At 40.6% G+C, this 13454-nt stretch overlaps 3 protein-coding genes across 3 annotated transcripts; 1 reads left to right on the plus strand and 2 right to left on the minus strand.

Annotated features, from left to right (window-relative positions):
* The first annotated feature begins 2553 nt into the window (after nt 1-2553).
* LOC133707443 (uncharacterized) lies at nt 2554-4446 on the plus strand. The gene is made up of 5 exons (XM_062133013.1): nt 2554-2691; nt 3347-3470; nt 3555-3661; nt 4053-4122; nt 4208-4446. The coding sequence occupies exons 1-5, from the start codon at nt 2665-2667 to the stop codon at nt 4252-4254; spliced, it is 375 nt and encodes a 124-aa protein (XP_061988997.1). The 5' UTR covers nt 2554-2664; the 3' UTR covers nt 4255-4446.
* Nucleotides 4447-4774: 328 nt separating this feature from the next.
* Nucleotides 4775-7191, minus strand: LOC133744202 (uncharacterized). The gene is made up of 7 exons (XM_062172341.1): nt 7125-7191; nt 6530-6614; nt 6098-6188; nt 5847-6015; nt 5567-5677; nt 5390-5486; nt 4775-5242 (listed from the first exon to the last, which is right to left on the minus strand). The coding sequence occupies exons 1-7, from the start codon at nt 7189-7191 to the stop codon at nt 5176-5178; spliced, it is 687 nt and encodes a 228-aa protein (XP_062028325.1). The 3' UTR covers nt 4775-5175.
* A 5121-nt stretch (nt 7192-12312) lies between these two features.
* On the minus strand, nt 12313-12768 carry LOC133744203 (small ribosomal subunit protein uS9-like). The gene has a single exon (XM_062172342.1). It carries the CDS (start codon nt 12766-12768, stop codon nt 12313-12315), a length of 456 nt encoding a protein of 151 aa, XP_062028326.1.
* Between the last annotated feature and the right edge of the window lie 686 nt (nt 12769-13454).

Here is a 13454-nt window from a genome sequence, read left to right on the forward strand (position 1 = left end):
AACCTCACAATATAATGCTGTAATTCACATAACACTACTCTAAGCTGCCCGATCACCGTCCTGGTTCTCCTGACCTGCAGGGTTATCCGCTACACCGTTTGAATAGTGTACCGGGATTGCAACAACACAAAACCCGGTAAGCTTTTGACAGCCCGTATGAGTAAAAAGAAAGAACTGTTGATTTATTAAATTTCAGTTCAAGTAAAATTCAACAGTTTTACGTCTGCAAAGAGACATCAAACCACTCATGTAAAACCACAAGGAATACATTTTCACAATCCTCAAATCACAATACACCACACTGGTCCTGCAAAAACCCAACCCACATAACACCACTTTGGTCCATCCCAACAGCACGTTAGAGCTCTAACCACATCGCTACCAGTCACCTTGGCCTAGGTGCAAGTAATGCGACATACTTCGGTTAATAATAAACCGTCGCGCTTTGGACATCCCCGTCCTCAGCACCATATACTTCGGTTAATAATAAACCGTCGCGCTTTGGACATCCCCGTCCTCAGCACACAACTTCGGTTAATAATAAACCGTCGCACCTTGGACATCCCCGTCCTCAGCACACAAACACTCCGGTTATCCTTAACCGTCGAACTTCAGACACCTCATCCTCAGAACCCTACATTCTCTAACTCTATACATCCTCCAATGTAAATCATGAATATTAACAAGAACTCATCAATCATGTTCATCACATATAATTATGGTAAGTCACATGTCAATTCATAATAATTTAATCATCCCAATTCCACACTCTTCAATGTCACACCATTCACATATAATCACGTAAGTATATATATACGTAATTATCCGCTCAGGGATAATCACTAATACCAACTATAGTTCACATGCAATAAAACCGAGAAATTCATTTGTATAGTAAAAATCATTTTACTTACCCATGGACCGTAGTTGATCAAGTCCATATGATTTTAAAACAAATATTTATTCCATAAATATTTTCACGCAATTACGACAAAATAAGGTAATTAAATTTATTCGGTTCGTAATATGAACCACGTGAGGTTTACTCACCTCTAAATTCCCGCTGCGTCTTCTTAACAGCTCAAAAACAACGATCCGAAATCGTTCACCAATCAATCCATCAACCACCTAGTCAAACACGATCTTAACTTAGAAATCATTCATAGACCACACATATACAGAAATCCAACGGTCGGATTCTAATTTAATGATGATCCAACGGTCAGATCAAATTTATATGATGATCCAACGGTCGGATCCTCACGGATCGCCCTTAGGATCATCCTCCAAAATTACCACGAAGATCCAACGGTCAGATCTTCCTGAATCGCCCTTACTAACATCTCCACAAAATTATATGAAAATCCGACGGTCGGATTCTCACGAATCGCCTTCCGAATCACTATTTCTCAAATATACGAAGATCCAACGGTCGGATCTTCGCCCGTGACCTCACAAAGTCACCGGGACAGTCATACGATCATCATATCAAAATTATAGGTTCATCTGACGGTCCTAATTCCACAGATCATAAATCTAACGATCGAAATCGATCGAAATCTCAAAATTCATAACTAATTCATACGATAACCGAAAAATGCGTATAATACGCCGAAATGATCGTATCGAAACATAGAATCATAAAATGGACAGAAACTAAATTTTTGACCTCCGGAGGTGGCCGGAAAGGGCCGCCGGAGTTAGGGACAGAGCCACCGCCGACCACCACAATTGGTATCGGGGCTGTGCTTGTCCCCTTCGTTTTCTCATTCTGGACACTTTTCATAACTAGCACAAGACCAAAAATGACAGGAAGGGATCGAAATGTACCAAAAACCAGTCGGTGGCCGGAATTTTTCCAGAAACCGGCGAGCTCCAAAATCGACGTGAAAATTACAACCTCACGCCTCGATCCCTTCTGGAGAATTGTTCAGAACTTCCTTATGAACTCAACAAGCCAAGAATCACAAGAAACGATCGTGTATAGCTCGAGATATCTTGATCCGAAGGTTGGTTGTTCGATCCGCACGGGTCGAGCTCCGACGAACGTGAAAACGTTCGATCCAGTTCCGATCCTTCTTGGTGCTTGTATAGGAAGATGAGGCGAGCTCAATGAGCCAAGAATCAAGTGAAATGGTGCTCTGTAGCTCGAGATATCGAGTTTGGAACGAAAACGAGCTAAACCGGACTCGGGGTCGCCGCCGTCGCTGCCGGCCGTGCCGCCGCGCAAGGTTACCTCCGGTAGCTGCGCAAGGTCGAGGCGAAGCCGTGGAAGGTGGTCTGAGGTTGTTTGGTGGTCTGTGGTGGACGGTGCAGCACGATGAACAAAGCTCTGTTTTGTTTCTTCGACTGTGACGAGAGGAAACGAGAGAGAGAACGAGAGAGAAATAGAGAGGAAAGGAATTAAGTTTCTGCTGTCGGTCGATCGAGTGTCGGCAACAATTCATAGTGCTCTAATCGACAATCATCATGAAAGGTAAAGAATGAAATGATCATGTTCCTTGCTTTTGATTAATTATAAAAAATCCGGTTATTACAGATTCTACTGGCGACGCCTGATATCAGTCCCCGCTGAACCTCGTCATCTCTTTAGTCTTCCTCACTGCTGGCGTTTGGGTTCGACGATGACGCGGTCAACGGAGCTCATCACCGGTGAAGACCCCGATGAAGGTCCTGAAGTCGCAACTAAAGGTAAAGCTTTGAGTTTTCTGAGTTTGAAGATTTGGGATTTTTCAGATTTCAGATTTCAGATTTCAAATTTCAAATTTTGAGGGTTATGGATTTTGTGGTGTGTGTGATTTTTCTTTAGGTTACTAAACAGGTTTCAATTTTTTTCTTGTCTGAAGTAAAATTCGGATAGGAAATGTTCTTAGATATTTGAAGTTATTGTATAAAGGAATTTGATTCTTGTTGAGGAGTGAGGATACTGCTTGGCATTTACTAGTAAATCAATTTGGTACGTCCCTTGCAATAGAATAAAATAGAACTCAATAGTCTGAGAAGTAGAAATTGACAATCGATAGAGAAATAAGAACTTTTATGGTTCTGGAAGAGTTTATTTCCACTGAGGAAAACATACACTGGAAGAATTGGATACCATAGTTGCTTCTCCTCCTCCTCAAAACTCTCTATGCAGTTGAAACAAATTGGCCAAGTTGTATCTCATTTGATTTGTGTTAGAAAGGGAAAATTTGCATTTGGGCATATACTCCAAAATTTGAAAATAGATTGAGCAAGTATGGTGAATCTCAGTGACCAACATAAAACAACTTAATTATTGTTGATGCTTCAGTTTTCATGAAATCTCTCTGTCCTCTTTATTTTATAGCTTTCTGTGCTGCTGCAGGCTGTCTTTCAGCTGATAGGAGTCCTATATACATTTCTTTTTACTTCCAAAGGGGAAGGTCCTGATGTGATTGCTATCTCTTCTATAGCTATTGGTTCAATTTCTTTGATACTTGGGGACTTAGGTAGATATACAAATCTTGCATCTCTCTTTTAAGTGGCTTCATTATTGTATCTGCTCTTATACCACAATTTCTTGTTGAGCCAAGGTCGAAGGCGTAGTCGAGTAACTTTGTTGAAAGTTTACATGGTTGCATCATCTATTGGAGTGCTTCTTTCCATTGCTTGTGTTGCCAATGGGAATGTAACATTAGAGGTAAGTTGTCAGTGGCGGAACTTGGAGCCCAATATTGGAGGGGCCAAAAATTAATAGTTTAGTAAATTGGGGCAATGGGGGGGCCATATATATACAAAATTGTTGACTTTATTGGTGTTATACACGGCTGGTTAAGGAAATTTGAAAACATTGGGGGGGCCATGGCCCTCACCCGCCCCTATAAGGATCCGCCACTGTAAGTTGTTATACATTTCAAATTTTGAGTATTATTGGCAATTGGTCAGAATGTTAAGATATTTCTCAAGTTTTGATCTAAAAGATTCTCATGACAGAGAAAGTTCTTCATCATGACAGGCCTAACGCTATGAAACTAATACATTCCCAAATTGTTATTGTGGATGTTCCTGATTGTTGTTTGAATGCCGAATAGGTTTTCCAAACTCCCAATAGATGGGAAACCCACAAGTTTGAACTTCTTGAGGCCGCTCGCACTGCAATTGGTGAGATCTATACTTCTCTTTCTGCAATGCTAATAGAACTAATGCTGGATGAAGTCTAATAATATTCATGTTTTAAATTTCTCAGGATTCCTGGTACAAATATTCATGTGTTTATTTGTGGAATGCTTGTAGTAGTAAGGTGACCTCTTAGCTTTACGAAATCAATGTATAGAACATGTGAATGTAATGTGAATTTGATCAATATCACAGAGCTTTGCTCTTGCTATGCTGGAGAAGGTGTCATTTGTTGTACTTTACAGTATTATAGAAGGAATGAAATGGCTTTAGTCTTTGTATATTGTATCCGATTGAGAAAGGTTGGTTGTATCAGCTTTGCTTTGGATGCATAGCAAGAGCAAAGCTCTTTGAATGTGCAAGATATGTGATTTTTTTTTTTTTTTTTTGTGTCAAGCAAGATATGCGAATGAATGCACCTAAAGGTAAAGCACTTAAGTTGTGCAATATTACAATAGCATATGCCACTAAACTAGTCTCTCAAAAATGTTCCAAATGAATGACTTCAAAAGAAGTTAACGTCTTGATGACTTGAACGAGCATCTTGATGCATCAAGGGGTTGAGCAATTGGCATTGTTACCGTCACCAAGGATTTAGGTAGTATTATTTCCCCAAAGATGATGCTGCATAAAATCATAGATAAGTTGATGAAGAATATTACATTATGATCAACTGTAACAAACATCAAGATGAATCTGGAAACAAATGCAGCAAATAATATGAACTCAGAAATTACTAATCAGTTTGGGGTTCCTCTGTTGTACAATTCCTTAAGATCGCCCAAAAAATAGTGGGGTACAACTCCCAGTTACAAATCAAAAGACAACACTTATGAATCAGCTTTACCATATAGGAAGATATGCAGAACAATTGGGCAGCCAAAATACTTGCAACTGTGTATGTGAACCTACTTCTACAACACTGACAATTCCTTTTGGACAGAAGCAGCCAATCTCTTGATAATCTTGATGATCTACACTATTCAATTGTAAAGCAAATTAGGAGTATATGCCATTTGAAATAACCATGGCCCTCATCTACATGTTTTCTTCATCGCTTTCACGAGGAACAGTTTGCGACACGGTTCCACTAGACTTTTTTCTCCTGCAAACCAAGCAAACACTCGAGTTATTACCTTTATAAGCAAACAGAACTTTGGGTTATGGAGCTACATTACAGAAAGTACGCGATATCATGTGAATCAGGGTGTTTCAACTAAACTGAAAATGTAAGACGAGTAACTGTGCATACCTTAAGGAAGAACAGTAATTGTCAATTGCTTCCTTTGTCTCCGCACCATAAACAAACCATTCTTCTTTAGATACAACTGCATCCCAGGCCCCCAAATCTGTACAATACCAAATTTAATGTCCAGACTCATAAACTGGAACAAAACTTATTACAATTGACACAGCTCAAAAATCTAACCTTGAAGAACGATATCTTCTCCATTGTTGTAACCCTTTAATTTCCAAAAGATGCGGCCATCAACATCCACACGATAAGGCTCCGTTCTTAAAACATCACATCTATGTTTCTCTACAAAATATGTACAAGGAACTTTTAACACATGCATGTATGAAAAAGATTCGCGAAAGACATGACAGTGGAACAAAAATGACATGAAGAAACAGCACTTGTACCAGATAGACAGTTCATGTTTCTCATAAAACACAGTGAACTAAAGATATTAGAAATGGGAACATACTTTTAGGCACTATGCCCTCTGCTTCAAGCAACTCAGCGTGAGCTTGAGCTGCTTCACTGTTTATTTGTGAAACAAGAGCTTCATGTTCTGAAATTGACAGAAGAGCACCATTTTTTGCAATAATAAGCTTCGCCACCTTATCTTGCAACTTCCGCTTGAGGAGTTTTTCCTGTACATTAACAATAAAATTAGTTTTAAGTAGAACTAACATTTAGGCTCCAAGGGATTCTTGCCTTATACTATATCTTTACCTTATCATTGGTTGCATTAACTTTTCCTTTTGCTTCCTTTTCGCTTTCAACAATCTTTTCATGCTGTTCTTCTATCCAGCTCCTCAGTTTACTGGAAGAAAGATTGAAAAGTTTTCATCTTACTCTTGACCCACAAAACATGAACTTTTGTAAATTATAGTCAAAATACTCTCATTTGTACTTACGAAGTGCGAATCACCTCATCACAAAGGTACGTTAAGAGTGAAAGCATTCTTAATCGGATTTGTAAATTATAGGCATCTTTGATTTTAGCATTCTCAATTGCTTGCAGTCGAGCATGCTTTCACTCTTGTCCTTCCTTATAACAATTTGAACATATCTGGAGGCATTAAGGTTCCATGTTTTGAGAATTTATTTACTGACCACAGTGTCAGTTTAAGAGTTACTTTCATCTTACACAAAGAGAATCACCTCATCACAAAGCTATTTCTCAACAAATCAAACACACCACAAATGCAAATTTTGGAGTATATGCCCAAATGCAAATTTTCCCTTTCTAACACAAATCAAATGAGATACAACTTGGCAAATTTGTTTCGACTGCATAGAGAGTTTTGAGGAGGAGGAGAAGCAACTATGGTATCCAATTCTTCCAGTGTAGGTTTTCCTCAGTGGAAATAAACTCTTCCAGAACCATAAAAGTTCTTATTTCTCTATTGATTGTCAATTTCTACTTCTCAGACTATTGAGTTCTATTTTATTCTATTGCAAGGGACGTACCAAATTGATTTACTAGTAAATGCCAAGCAGTATCCTCACTCCTCAACAAGAATCAAATTCCTTTATACAATAACTTCAAATATCTAAGAACATTTCCTATCCGAATTTTACTTCAGACAAGAAAAAAATTGAAACCTGTTTAGTAACCTAAAGAAAAATCACACACACCACAAAATCCATAACCCTCAAAATCTGAAACCTGAAATCTGAAATTTGAAATTTGAAATTTGAAATTTGAAATCTGAAAAATCCCAAATCTTCAAACTCAGAAAACTCAAAGCTTTACCTTTAGTTGCGACTTCGGGACCTTCATCGGGGTCTTCACAGGTGATGAGCTCCGTTGACCGCGTCATCGTCGAACCCAAACGCCAGCAGTGAGGAGGACTAAGGAGGTGACTAGGTTCGGCGGGGACTGATATCAGGCGTCGCCGGTGGAATCACTCCGGCGCTGTTAATGGTTTTGGGTGAGAAGAGACTCATAAGAGTGGAGAACCAGAGACTTTGGTTGTATCGAAGTGGAGAATCTACAGTGCATTTGAGGCTTTCTACTTCGCTTTCGATCTGATTGATTTTGGGAAGAGATCGATCTGAGCCGTTGCTTTTCATTTAAAGCAATGGACGGCTGTGCTTGACCCATCCGCAACTTAACTATAGCAAGGACGTCCTCTTTGGAACCTTGCTGTGTATATATATATATATATATATATATATATATATATATATATACAGGCCGGTTCTGAAGAGGACGTCCGCAACCCAGAAAAAGTGCGGACGTCCTTCCTTCGGCATAGAGAAGACGGCGATGGTGGCGCTGCGGTTGCCAGACGAACCCTCTGGACATCCCGAACCAGTTTACAGTCGGGTGGACTCGCCGGCTACCACTTTCCAGTCGACCTTGATCGGACTACCATTTTGCAGTCGACCACGCTACCCAGACCTCCGACCTCGATCTCTTGGCCTTCGTCTCCACTGCAAACTGGTCTGGGATACCCTTGGCCTCCGTCTGGCAAGAGGCGAGCCGCTGTTGGAGCTTGATTGTGGAGAAATCCTAGACCTCCGCACTTTTTCTGGGTTGCGGATATATATATATATATATATATATATATAGCCATTCTCAGTTGCGATCACCAATTTGGCTGAAATTTTGCAGAGATGATCTATACATTAGGACTTAAAAACTGAACGGTTAAGATGTAAATGTGTGATTGGAAACTGGGGAAAAAATGGAAATCCGTACCTTTCGCTTAGGTACGGACGTCCGCACCTGAGAATGGTTGGACAATTTTGAACTTCCATCAGTTGGATAATTTTGAACTTCCATCTTTTTGCCACAAGTCAAGTGGCAAGTTTGGGATAATTTTGAACATATTTTTATTTTTTTCACTTACATTATTTGTCATCATCTTCATCATTTGTTATCATCTGCATATGAAGTATTTTCCTCCATTAAAGGTCGGTTATGATATATTTCCTTATAATTTGTATCACTTTCAGTAAAGGTATTATATTTTTGAAAGCTTCAAGTTTCATCTTTTGAGATTGATATGGGAGTGTTTTGTATTTCATGTTACTTGACAAACCCTCTTCTTTGGGATATTATAGGTACCTGTATAATCTTCTTTAGCTTTGCATCAACTTCTTATACAACAGTTTGGCAAACTTTTTTAGCTACATTGTATTGCTGCAAGGTCGAGACTCAAAGGCACCTTCCTAGTCGCGATGAGGATGATAATATTGATGAAATGAGCAAGAGAATGATAGAAAGGATTGGAATGTGTATTAGGAGTTTCACATTTTGGATGTAAAGTAATGTCCGACACTTATACATATTTGTTTTTTATATATGAATACTCAGTTTGTATTCACTTTGAAATGCAATATATGACAGTTGAATTGAAATTTATGCTAGGCCATGCAACAAGCTATAAAATTGATGAATATGAAATAAATTTTCAAATAATCAGTGCAACTAAAAATAGAGATGAAATGAAATCCGTCACCCATTGAGTGAGATTTGGCGGTTACCAAAAAATTTGGCTCCAATTTTTGAAATAGAAAATTACTTATAAGTGTCACTTTGAAACTTTAATTAGCTATAAGGCCACATAAATTTTCTTGTACACATAAGGCCACTTTTATTTTCAAATTATTTCGTCTATGACAATTATGCCCTTCTACAGTTTCTAACCTCTCAAATAATATCTCTCTCTGGTTTCCAAAAAAAAAAAATCCCCTCTCTCTCTCTCTATCTAACCGAGATGCCGTTGCATACCTCATGAGTTCGCCGGAGACGACCTGGAGGCGTGGCACGACTCTCCCTCACAAACCAAATCGATGTCGTTGCAGACCTCACGAGCTCGCGGGCGACAACCTAGAGGCATGGTGTGACCGGCACAAACCGAAACGATGTTGTTGCAGACCTCACAAGCTCGCCGGTGACGACTTGGAGGCATGGCGCGATCTACACGACAAAGTCGTCATGGTCTCCGGCTCTTCTACGAGGCCTCCACAGCCACCATTGGCTCTTCCTCCACCTCACCTCCATCGGAACCTTAAACGAGGCTTCTTCTCCGGCAACGATGACAAGGCCCGCGGCCTCTTCATCTCGAATCAAAATCCCCAACCGGTGGCTTTCTCTTCACATTCGATCTCAACCACCACCAGGTACACTGTATGGCACCTCTAATCCTAGATTTCCACCTCTTTTCTCCGATTTGTGTTTCAGCGTTTTAATCGCTGGGTTCTGGTTTCAAGTTCATTCTTATAATCAATTTTGTTGTGCCTGATTTGATGCATTGTTAGCTTTGGTGTGTTTGCTCGAGTGGTAGTAATATTTTTTCTGTGGCATAACTTCGAACACCTGGTGTGCAGTTTAATACAACTTGTTTGTAAGCAAATTTCTGTAAAATCTTGTGAAATTATTATTGTGGGTCGTGTTATATTCTGTTATTGGAACTTTGATTTTTGATCTTCCGCCTATGATAAAATGGAAACTTGTTGCATGGAATGGAATCAAATTGTTCCTTTTAATAAAATGGTGAAATCCTCCTAATTTGCTTTGTTGTTCTGGTGTGATTTGTTGGGTCTGAACATGTGTATCCCATATGGTTTGATTTTGTCTTACAAAAGTTCAGTTGCATGGTGTGACCTGTTACATGGAATCGAATTGTTCCTTTTATTGAAATGGAGAAATCCTCCTAATTTGCTTTGTTGTACTGATGTGCAAATAGGGGTGCTTATCCTAACAAGCACATAAATGACATCTAGTATCTAAAGTAGAAAGCAACTTGTGATAATGTGATAGCTTAGGGCTTGAATACCTTATTGTTTTGGGAAAATTTCGCAAACAGTACACCAAGTAAAGGCCACTAATAATTTTCATACATAAAGTTCCAAACCTAGCATTGAACTCTCAAGACCGACCCACTATGTAGACACGACGTCAACGACGCTGTTAACTTTAAGGATTAAATTTTGTTTAGTCCTTGTACTATGATTCTGTCATCGTTTTAGTCCCTGACATTCTAATTTAATCTAAAAAGTCCCTGAGGTCACAATTTCCGTCTAATAGGTCCTCGTCGTCCAATTATTCCGTTAACAGGCTGACGTGGCACATAGTTATACGCAAACTCAGCGCCATGTAAGCGTGGTAAATAGTAAAATGTTAAGAATAGCCCTGACTCTTGTTTTTATCCATACCTTGTCTTGCACAACAGTAACCACCCTTTTTACATCTCCCCAATCGATCAAATCCCTAATTTTAGCCCCAAATTTCTGAGAATCAGGTTGGAACCACAATGCCCAACTTGGAACCATAATGAAACTAAAACTAAAACCAAAATTGCAGACCTGCCAAGATACCAACTTCATCTGCGCACAACAAGGCACCAAAAGAATCGAATTAAGGTCGTCACCGAAAGGTGATGGGATCGTAGGAGAAGCCGGAGTGATGCTAGTATGATCAGAGGTAGGTCGTGGTGGTATGATTGGAGGTAGAGATGGCGACTGAAACCGGGTGTCTGAAACGATGACTGAAACGGTGTCAGCAATTGTCAACGTCGGAGATTCAATCTGGCGGGTTAGCACAGGCGTAGGAGAAGCCGGGTATGATCTGGAGAAGCTGGTCCGATCTGGTACAGTGGGAATCTGGGTCGAACATCGATGGTCAGAGCGCCGGTGGTCTGGATCGAGGAACGACAGCAGGAGAAGACGTCGTGGTGGTCTTTGAGGGTCGGATCTGCAGCTCGGCGACTGGTCTGGTACGGGTTTGAGTAAGGTATTTGATCTGATACAGGTATGGGAACTCAATGAAGACGAACTCTGTCATCTGGTCTGTCACAATCTCCATCGTCGGAATTGCAGATTGCTGGAGTTTGATATAGAACAACGACTGGTTTGGAGACATTGGGCAAAAGATTGATGCTTTGAGCTCCATTTGCTACAGATTTTGCTCACTTGGGCCATTTTGGTGTTTCTGGGTCTCTAAATTCAGAGAGATTGCTCACTTGGGTCCTTATAAACTTCTGCAGGGCTTGTTTCGATGATGATGTTAAGGAAGGGGGCAAAGTTTGCTAGCAGTGTGGCATTACCTATGATGGTATCTCTTTTACTTGGATTTCTCTATTCCGTGTTCATGTTTTAGAAGTTCAAATCTGCTTGCAAGGGGTTGATGTGTTTTGTATGAAATAAATGCAATCGATGTTTAAATCTTCTTTGAAGTAGATGGGTCCGGTAGTAATTGAGGCTTGATGTTGATTGTAATGGGATTGGTGGTTGGGCTCGGAGAGAGAGCGTGGTTATGGTGGTTTGGGTGTGAAGAAGAAGAAGAAGAAGAAGGTGGTAAAAAAAGAAAAGAAAAGGGGAATAAAAGAAATTAGAAAGGAGAAAAGGAATGGAGAAATAACATAGGGTTATATTTGACAATTTACAGGTTACATGGCATGCAAATTGCTGAGGTGGCATGGCTTGGTGTACCACATCAGCAACTTAACGACCCAACTTGACGATATCTTAACTGCGAGGACCTATTAGACAGAAATTATGACCTCAGGGACTTTTCAGATTAAATGAGAATGTCAGGGATTGAAACGAAAAAAGGGTTAGAGTACAGGGACTAAAAATAATTTAATCCTAACCTTAATGTCATTATTCATTTGTCGAAGGATAATTTAGTACTTTCACACTCTGACTCATTTTTTTGGTAAAAAAAAAAAATGTATCTCCTCTGACTCTCTCCACACCTAGAAACCTCAACCCGGTGACCACCGCATCTCCTCCACCTTCCAAATCCATACCCACCAAAGTCAACCCCACTTCTAATCCCACCGAAACCCTATTCTAATCCCAGCCCCATCCCCATCACTGATCACCACCACAATCCTTACGTCCATCCCCATCATTATGTTCCTTATCATTCATCGCACCCTCCACCGCCTCATCTGGGGACCTCGTGCCCAAACGCACCCTCCACTGCCTCATACAAATCTGGTCCGTCTCAGAAAGGCGCGATTCGAAACCGACAACACCAGCCACTCGAAACCTAGCTCTGGCTCGCAGCGCCTTGGATCAGCGACGACGAGAGTACGGTCATACATGACGAGAATGTCCTTGATTTCCTTCTTGCTCTGCTCATCCACGAACTTCTGGTAATAAGCCACCAAGGCCTTGGCGATGCTCTGACGGATGGCGTAAGTCTGAGAAGTGTGACCTCCTCCCTTAACGCGGATCCTCATGTCGACACCGGCGAAACGGTGTCGTCCGAGCAGAAGGATGGGCTCGTAGGCCTTGAAGCGGAGGATCTCCAGCTCCACGAGCTTGATTGGGCAGCCGTTGATCTTGATCAAGCCGTGGCCTTCCTTGCAGTAGGTGACAGCCACCGCCATCTTCTTGCGGCCAAAGCATTGGATCGATTTGATCGGGGGAGCCGCCATGGTGGCTGTTCTCTCTCTGTGTCTTTCTTAGGGTTTGGGATTATGGTAATGGGTGTTGATTCAGCAGAGGTGACATGCTGTGGATTGATGGTAATGGTTGGAATTGCAGAGGTGATCGGGATTGGGAGAGGGGAAGAGAGATGGGTGCCCATGGCCATAGTGTGTGAGAGAGAGAGAACACGCTGGGTGCCTAGAGAGAGAAAGCTGGGTCTGAACAAACTGAAAAGACTATATTACCCCTCAAATTAACTGCGTCATTGACGTCGTGTCTACATAGTGGGTAGGGCTCGAGAGTTCATGTACCAAATGCTCGATTTGAAACTTTATGTATGAAAATTATTAGTGGCATTTACTTGGTGTACTGTGTACAAAATTTTTTCACTCAAACTTGCGATTCTTGTGTCGATGAACCTGAAAGATATTATCAAAACAAGCTGGTTACCAAATTGGCAAATAGAGTAAATGGCATTTCTCATGATTCTTTTGATTCTTACTATCGTATTTACTTGGGAGTCTAGCTACCTGTGGTTTTGAGTCTAGCTATCGTATTTATGTTAGTAGCTTTCTATTACGGGTCCAGTAGCTTTTGACATGTGTTATAGTAGCTTTATATAGTTATGTTAGTAACTTTTTTTACTGGTTCAGTAGCTTTGTACATGTTTTACAGTAGCTTTTTATACCTATGG

This window comes from Rosa rugosa, chromosome 4 (assembly GCF_958449725.1).
Source record: "Rosa rugosa chromosome 4, drRosRugo1.1, whole genome shotgun sequence".
NCBI lineage: Eukaryota > Viridiplantae > Streptophyta > Magnoliopsida > Rosales > Rosaceae > Rosa > Rosa rugosa.

Bases quoted from the DNA above. Each gene is read 5' to 3' on its own strand.
- LOC133707443 (XM_062133013.1), top strand. From the start codon at position 2,665: ATGAAGGTCCTGAAGTCGCAACTAAAG. The intron at 3,471-3,554 runs GTAGATATACAA...TGTTGAGCCAAG, and splicing joins TTTGATACTTGGGGACTTAG to GTCGAAGGCGTAGTCGAGTA. The intron at 4,123-4,207 runs GTGAGATCTATA...TAAATTTCTCAG, and splicing joins GGCCGCTCGCACTGCAATTG to GATTCCTGGTACAAATATTC.
- LOC133744202 (XM_062172341.1), bottom strand. From the start codon at position 7,191: ATGACGCGGTCAACGGAGCTCATCACCTGTGAAGACCCCGATGAAGGT. The intron at 6,016-6,097 runs GTAAAGATATAG...GTTAATGTACAG, and splicing joins TTAATGCAACCAATGATAAG to GAAAAACTCCTCAAGCGGAA. The intron at 5,678-5,846 runs GTATGTTCCCAT...CATATTTTGTAG, and splicing joins AGAGGGCATAGTGCCTAAAA to AGAAACATAGATGTGATGTT.
- LOC133744203 (XM_062172342.1), bottom strand. From the start codon at position 12,768: ATGGCGGCTCCCCCGATCAAATCGATCCAATGCTTTGGCCGCAAGAAG.